The sequence below is a fragment of the Poecilia formosa genome, unplaced genomic scaffold (assembly GCF_000485575.1).
Source record: "Poecilia formosa unplaced genomic scaffold, Poecilia_formosa-5.1.2 Scaffold117, whole genome shotgun sequence".
Lineage (NCBI taxonomy): Eukaryota > Metazoa > Chordata > Actinopteri > Cyprinodontiformes > Poeciliidae > Poecilia > Poecilia formosa.
In genome coordinates this window covers 602,021-610,341 of record NW_006800056.1, presented here as the reverse complement: position 1 = coordinate 610,341, position 8,321 = coordinate 602,021, and the positions used below count along the sequence as shown (strand labels likewise).

Sequence of the window (8,321 nt, the reverse complement as noted above, 5' to 3'; positions counted from 1 at the left end):
AACAGAGGGTAACAGAGGGTAACAGAGGGTAACAGAGGGTAACAGAGGGTAGTATCGATAAACATAAGTTTTTAATAAACTTATTCTGAAAAATCTCTAATTTGTATGTTTTTCTTTATCACGGATTTAATCTGTTTTTTTCTTTTCCCTTGTACTTTAGAATATTTTCCCTTTGTTTACTAACATTTTGTGAATTATTTACATATTTAAATATTTGTATTCTTTCTGAATTTTCTTGTCTGTATTTTATATTAAAATATCATGACTCAAGCTGATTTTTTTCTTCCATCATATATGCACTCTGAGTACATGAAGTAATTATAAAATGGTTGTACAGCCCAGCTGTGTAATTTTGCACCGTGTTATGGAGAATTCTTGTTGTTTTCTGTGTTTCCATTTTGTGCTTCCTTTGAGCTGCAGCTTCAGCACAGATCAGTTCAGCCTTAAAGAGACATTAAGTGTTTTACTGAAAGCCACTTCCTCATGGTTTAAGGTGCTCTCAAAGCCCCGGGCCTGTTTGCTCATAAAGACATATCTCTCTGTTAAAATGTCCTCTTTTTGTGCCACATCTAGACACAGAATACGTCTTACTTGAAGGCAGATTGATTTGAAAAAATTCAGTTTGATTTATTGTTAAATGGGATTAATAATTTCCACTCCATTAGTAAGCCATGGTAATTGATGAATGGCAGCATCACAAGAGATGAGAAGTTTCATTCACTTTCATTAAAATCTCATTACATGTCTCTGTGTAATAATTCAGTCTCTGCTCAGGGATGATGTGAGCTGGGAGGTTTTTCTTGTCTCTGGTTCTTTGGCTGCTGTTGTTTTAGGAGCCATCTGAAAATGGGACCTTTTTGATCATCAAACTCACTGACTGACAGATATTCAGGCAATTCTGTTCATTTTGTTCTGGCCAAAAGTCGGAGTTTCAGGAGACAGAACTTTTTAGAGTATAAAGGTTTGAAGGATTTATTCGGCCTTCATCTGTTCGTGTGGCTTGTTCTGTGTTTGACAGTAGCTCCGTCCACTTTGCTGGGTGGCCAAGCTTATCGGCGCCACCAGTAAACAACAAAACCTTTTGCTGCAGTAGATAATGTTTTACTCAGTTATTTAGAAAATTACCTTTTTGTTAAAGAGGCAAAAAGTAAATTGTTTTTGAGCAAAATCACTCGCAGTTTTCCTTTTATGCCCCAACATTTCACAAAGTCAAAAACAAACACCTCGTCTCACAAGTTTTTTATTTATTATCATTTTTAAAAGGCTTTAAGTCTAACTACACTTATTGGAGGGTTGTGTCTCATTCAGGCCCAAATTCAGCCCTGACAGAAACGGTTCCTCCAGGAAGTAAATTAAGATGAGCTGAGATGGATGCCTCAGTATTACGACTGAAGCTCAACCATAAAAACAGACACTTCAGGCACGACTTGGACTATGGAGACTCAAAGCCTGAGGTCTGGGACTTCAGCTTCATAAATAATCTTTATATCTAATCAGGCATCAGTGTAAGCCAGGAAATGTAAATCCTTGTAGTAAATTATGTTGCCTCATCTGAATTACCGTAGTCATGGTGGAACTGAATGCACAGTATTGTTGGATACGTATTAAGCCGACTATATGGTATGCATTGAAAGGTAAATAGTATTTTTCAGACTTTAGAAATGTGATATTTCATAAAAGCAAATAGAAAACATAAATAAATGAAAAATAAATACATAAATGGTAAGTACAACTCACATTGATTATATTCCACATCTGAAGTCACTTTCTGTGCTGAGGATCAGAGCATCAATGCTCCTGCCTTCAGCCTCTCCACAACTCACCTGGACCTTGAGACCTTTGACCCCTCACACAATTTGTAAGCTCATGTTGGGGCAGAAGCCCTAATATGGGCTTTCCTCTTTGGTTATGGGCTCCGGGGGGAGGGGGGTCCAGTGACCTACATCTGGCTGAAGGAACGTCGTTTCTGTGGGGTTTTATCGGTTCTTGTCTCATCAGTTCTGTTCACAGCCTTTATGGACAGAATTTGTAGGTGGAGCCAACTCAGCCAAGGTCCTGACCCGTTTTGGTGGGCTCAGGATCGGGCCTCTGCTTTTCACAGATGATTTAGTTCTGTTGCCTTCATCAGGACGTGACGATCCTAACTATGAATCAGGTAGGATGAGAATCAGCACCTCCAAAAGAACCAGAAGACAGGAGAGCGCCCTCTCTGGGTCGGGGAGGAGTTGTTCATGAAAGAAGGAAAAATGGACAGAAAGTCCTTTAGTGGTTTGGTGCTGTTTATATATAAGCGCTGTAGTGGTGTGACATGGTGAACAAAGAGCTGAACCAAATGACAAAACTCTGGATTTACTGGCTTATCTTCACTCCAACCTCATCTGTGACTGAATAAATGAGATCATGGAGACAAATGGCTGAAAGGAGTTTCCTCCTGAGTGTCTGGGCTCTCCATTTTCAGAGAAAAGACTAAATAATGCTGCAGCATCGTAATGATGGAACAGCGACATCATCCAGTGACTCCCTCATCTCGCGCTTTGACCCGGAAACTGGTCCAGTTTGGCTTGGATGTTTAGCAAACTCTGTCCAAACTTGAAAAATGTTCACTGGAACTGGAACTGATCAGCCTTAAAAATACAAATTAAAATGGCCAGGTCAGCTAATGCACCGACTTAAAATCTGTAATGCGAGCTTGCTTTTTGGCTCCAATCAGGAAGAACTGGAAGAAGTCCGGTTCAGTCTGCAGAAGGGTTCAGGGATTGGGTTCCTGGAGGAGAGAGAGTGCACTATCTGATTTATTGGGAGGAATTGGCAGAGTTGCACCACTCCAAGGGGAGAAATAAGGCAGAGCCCAGAGGCATGAGAGAGTGACGGAGAGGAGAGCAGGGATAGACTGTGTAGCTGCACATCAAGGACCTGGAAAGAAAGGGAATGTGTGTGCATGAAATAAAATGAGTGAGTCTTTTTTCTCCTCCTCTGTGGGAGTGGGTTTGTTTGAGTGGCTAAGTGCAGCTTGGTTATTCATTAGCGGCCTGGCATGTTGCGTCCTTGTCTATCAACTTGACTGGCCACAAATTGAACATCAGGGTAAACCCCAGAGGCTCTGTCTGAATCCCAGCAAATTCCCAGTGATTTTAATGTGAGAAGGAGAACTGCGGAGCAGACGGGGTAGTTTTAGGATTATACACCAATACACAGGGACCACTGCGGTGGAATGTGGAGTTTAATCAGATTTCTCTGCACTGCCACACAGAAAGAATGAGTCTAAACTGTAGCATAACTGTAACTTAAAAAATCCCCACAATAATTATTAAATTTTTATTATGTGACATGATCTGATTGTTGTGAGAAAACAAAATTAAAATCTGCTCCCAGATGGTTTTCAGACTGAAGGATGACGTCACTTGGACAGAAAGAGCTTTCTCGCTATTTGAGCCAACAGTCTTTAAACAGCTTGTTTCCTGCTGGCTTGCGCCACCCTGCAGCCCCCATCCCAAACACACACACACATACACACACATACACACACCAGGGACATTATAGTAGGGTGATGCCATCTAACAGAAACCCCCTGGCTTTATTACTACAAAACTTGCAGATTAAATAAATAAACAATGAACAAAAGACGACCTTGTTTGCAGTGCGAGGTGGCCTGTCCACATTTATCTCTTTAATAATTGCAGCCTGTGGGGAAATTAAGGCTTTTCAGGCCCCAGGGGTTTCTTTGTTTGAGTGTATTCATGGCTCACCTATAAACGACAGATCAAGTCAGAAATTAGTCTGAAAATTTCCCAGCTGAGCTCCAAATTACACCCAAAGAAAATATGGTGGCATTTTATGAGTATCAGTCTATAACAATAAGATGGCATCTCGATCCGACTTCAATGCTTCTTGCAGGATCATGAGAGGCTGTGCAGAAACATGGAAGAGCAAACATCTCTTGCATGTGAACACGACACCTGGTTTTCGTTAAATCAGGCTGTTTGGGAGTATTTAGGTTTCACTTTGACAAGACAGTCAGCAGTGACTCCAGACAGAGGCTGCTGCCTTGAGTTTACAGATTACACTTGAACTATATTTTAGTCAATTCACTCTTTGCCTAGTTGTTATTTTCTGTACTACATTTGCGATCCATAGTTGATCAGCTGTAGAGCATCAATAATCAATGTCTTTGTCACAATTCTTGAGGGCTTGGTTTTTGGTCTTCATTTTTGTGTTTTGAACATTTTTATGTGGTTTATGTTGAAGTCTTGCCATACTCAGTTCATTTCCCTGTGCTCATTATTAGAATGTTTTTGCCATAAGAGTTTTTCCTGTTGTATTTATGTAGTTTTTGAGTCTTGGTTCAGCTCCTCTGTCTTGGTTAGTCTCTTTCCGTTAGTTTTCTTGCTTCCATTCTGCCACAGCTGTACCACATTTCCTCTGATTAGTTCATCTGGTTCATTTGTAATAACCTTCAGTCTCACTGGTTCATTGCTGGAATCACTGCTCCACCTGTTAGCCTTTTCATTAGATGAATGCTGGTACCATTTCCTGTTCCATTGGAACTGCTTCATAAAGTTTTGTAAGTTATTTTTCATTAAACTTCTCACATTATAATGTAAAAAGCAAACGTGATTGCTTTGAAGGGAAAAAAAAAACATTGCACTTTACGTTTTCTGAACCAACAGTTAAAAAATGAACTATTTCTACTCATCATTGGTTGACTATATTTTAGTACGCAAGCAAAAATGATTGATTTGAATTAAATATTTTGTAGACAAGGAAAAAAAGTCTTTGCTTCCTCTGGTGTGCCTTATAGAGAACGATAAGTAAATAAATGGAGAAAAGAAAGAATGTTTTCCAGATTGTCTTAAATATTATATTTAGTAAATAAACATGATCATGCTTTATAAATGTAATATATTTATAGTAGTTTTATAAAGTTTTTCCAAAACTACTTCAGTATATATTTTTCCATGAGCATTAGGTTTTTGACTGTGTGTTAATTTAAAAAATATAAAGAAAGTTTATGTCTGGATAACATTTAAGTCAGAGTTTGATCTCTGACTCTTAGTTCAGCCTCCTTAACTTGCACAAAGCACTAAAACTGATGTTTCTGGAATTTAAATACACCAAACTGAACAACTAAATTCATTTTAAGTACCAATTCACAACAAATATATTTTTCTATCCTTTAATAGCGGCTTCAAATACAGTTACCAACAGCGTTTCCATTCAGACCTTATTTACAACTCCAAGTGTTGTACATTCCAACAATTTTATTTATTAACAAGCTTAACATTTTATTTATTTATTTTTGTTCTATTTTAGACCAAGTGAGGGGAATTCAAGTGAGCCAGAAGCGATTTATAGGTAAATGAAAACGTTCAGATTGAAACTAAGATGAATGTTTGAAAACGGAGAAATAAGAGGCAAAATGTACAACATAGGAAAAATATCACTGTAGTTTTAGATAATACTACAGTGATGGAGAGAAAAAACTGAAATATGAGTAATGAAGTAATGATTCTTTTGACTGACCAGCATGGAGTTTATTTCATATGAGTAAATTAATCAGCAAATAAGAATAAATAACAGTATTAATTAGAGCAAAAATAGAGGGGAGATTATGATTAAATCAAAGCCAGACAGATCTAGAGGAGGTAGAAGTGATCAGATAAATGATTCTAGAATCGGCATTTATTAAGCCTTATAACTAATGAAATATGTTACATCTAACAGTCTCAGTATTAACACTTTAGGACTTTTGTTGTTTTTACTCTGATCCCAGATGGCGCTGCTGATTCTACCTTAACCAGCTCCACTCAATGCGCTGAAAAACTGAACCACTTCCTTCTGAATCCATGACTGTTTAGTTTCTCCAAACTGCTGCGCCACCGCACATTTCTGCGCTGATCCAAACAGCGCAGTTTTATTTACACACCAACGCAACTTGAATCTTTTCCAACCATATGTTACAAATTTAATCTTTAAATGTGCTTCGTGAATTAGTAGCAGAAATAAATAAAAAGCAACAAAAATGGAGAGGCTGTGTGGAGAATCCGAGGCTGCAGCACAGTGACTATTCTGTGCTGCTCAGATTTGAACACTTCAAAGAAGCTTCAGCACCATGGACAGCGTTTCTCTCTCTTTCTCTGTTACACACACACACACACACACACACACGCACACACACACACACACACACACACACACACACACACACACANCACACACACACACACACACACACACACACACACACAAACAAACACACACACACTAGAACACTGAGCGTCTCTTCCGGACGCTCACTCGGCAGCTGGCTCAGAATCAGCTCCTCCCTCCTGTGTGGTGGCTTTTCCGACCAAAAGCTCCTCAGACGTGAACAGTTTCGCTGAGGAGCACTTTACTCCCCCTCAGCCCTTTCCCCCCGCTGTTCCCCCCCTCCTTGGAAAAACATCCAGGCGGACAACCGAGGCGTCACTTTCTGCATAGCGACCTGAGTGAGAGGAGTTGAGGTGTCGGATAATCAGGTCTCCAGTCGTCCTTCACCCGGATCTCTGTCAGCGATGGAGACTCGGGCTGGCACCCGCCCAGGCTCGCACATCTCTCTGGGTCTCTGGCTGCTGATCACCGCTCATGCCCTCCAACACGCCAGGGCGGAGATAAGTTGCGGATCTTGCCCGTCGCCTGTTCAACTTCACCGGGAGGAGCTGCAGCTGGCGCCGGGGGTGCGCTCCGACCCCGCGGAGGAGGCGGTTGAGGTCAGGGAACCCCGGGTTACCGGTCGGGAATCTGGGATGCTTGCTACTTCTGGCCCTAATTTTAGTTTGGATGAAGTTAAATCAGACGATTCCGAGTCTGGGGTGGCTGAGGATGCTGCGCTCTGGAGAGCCAAGAGGAGCGCTCCAGACTTTAGCGAGTTCAGCGACAGCGACTGGACCGGCCGGACCGCGCAGCTGGATAGCCACAAAGCCGGCCGGTCGGAATTCGGGTGGAACAGGCAAGATGGGAGAGGAAATACCCGGCAGGATGAGCCCAGGCTCAACAGCAGCACCTTCGCTCTCACTGGGGACTCTGCGCACAACCACGCCGTGGTCTACTGGACCGGACAAAACAGCAGCGTGAGTGCAGTTCCCTTCTTATCTCCCCCTGGTTGATCTGTGCGGATAAACTCCTCGCAGCGCACACTTTGTGCCGCTGTTAACAGGTGCACCTCCAGCTACAGATGCGCGCTGACGCACGCTGCCAGACCTGAGCAGCATCGCGATTTGCGCGCACCAAACCTCTCAGCCACTTCTTCAACTTCTTATTTTCTTTCTTCAACAATCGACTCAGCTGCTTTTTTCGCTCGCTCTCTATCTGCGTGTGGCCTTAAAGGCGCGATTAGGTTAAATATTTTATTTTGAGTGCGGAAATATTCAGAGCAGATCTGAGATAAGCGAATACATGATTCATTCCTCCCCAGCGATGCCAGCTTTTCAATCCAAATTAAGTGACTGGGGAGTGAGGGCGTCCTGAATTATTAAAGACGTTTCAGAGAAACTCTGAAATTCCTTAATATATTTAAATCGGAATCCATTATTATTATTATTATTATTATTATTATTATTATTATTATTATTATTATTACTATTATATTTTTTTCAGGGTTCCGTGAAAACGGACAAATCGGGCTTTACTTAGGATCCTCGTTTGGTTGTAAAAATCTGTTATCCTTCAGAATACAAAGATGCCAACCCCTGTTGCATTACCTCACATTTTCCAAAGGGAGTGTTTGGAGATTAAGTCCAGTTCTTATCTGCAATATTACACCGGGATTTGAGCATTATTCCATCAACTTCATGTAATCTGACATGATGCATCTGCTTCATCTTTGCCAGAATCATGAAAGAAAACAATTCATTTTCAGACTTGCATATTGGAAGCTCTGGGTCTTTGAGTGCAGCAGAAATGAGTGTTGAGGTCAAAGAGAAGTGCAGCATTATGCGCCTTTATATTTCTCCCAGCGCCACTTCACTGGTCTCAGTAATACGGAGCTCATTCAGAACCAGCCCTGCTCAGAAACCGGCTGAATACGCTGCAGCTCTTACTCCAATGCTTCTATTCCAGGAGGAGGATAATGAGCAGAAATAAACCCGAATCATTTTTACGCGGCTGTATCTGCTCAGCAGGAACCCAGGAGTTCTTCTTTCAGCAGCTTTATTTGTTGTTATGGCTGCTCTTTTTACTCCATTAAAATAAGAGCAAAATGTAGCACATTCAGTCTTATCTGAGCTGATTATGGCAGGGTCAGTGAACTTTTTTTAACCCGCAGTGAAGACCAAGGGGGCTGTGTG

The 8,321-nt window shown here is 41.3% G+C and overlaps 1 protein-coding gene across 1 annotated transcript in view; it reads left to right on the top strand.

Moving 5' to 3' along the window:
- The first annotated feature begins 6,246 nt into the window (after nt 1-6,246).
- Nucleotides 6,247-8,321, top strand: part of sorcs3a (sortilin related VPS10 domain containing receptor 3a) — a 211,311-nt gene continuing 209,236 nt past the window's right edge. Inside the window, exon 1 of the mRNA XM_007560600.2 lies at nt 6,247-7,106. Coding sequence (XP_007560662.1) covers nt 6,552-7,106 — 555 coding nt within the window. The 5' untranslated portion in view covers nt 6,247-6,551. The remainder of the gene's footprint in view (nt 7,107-8,321) is intronic.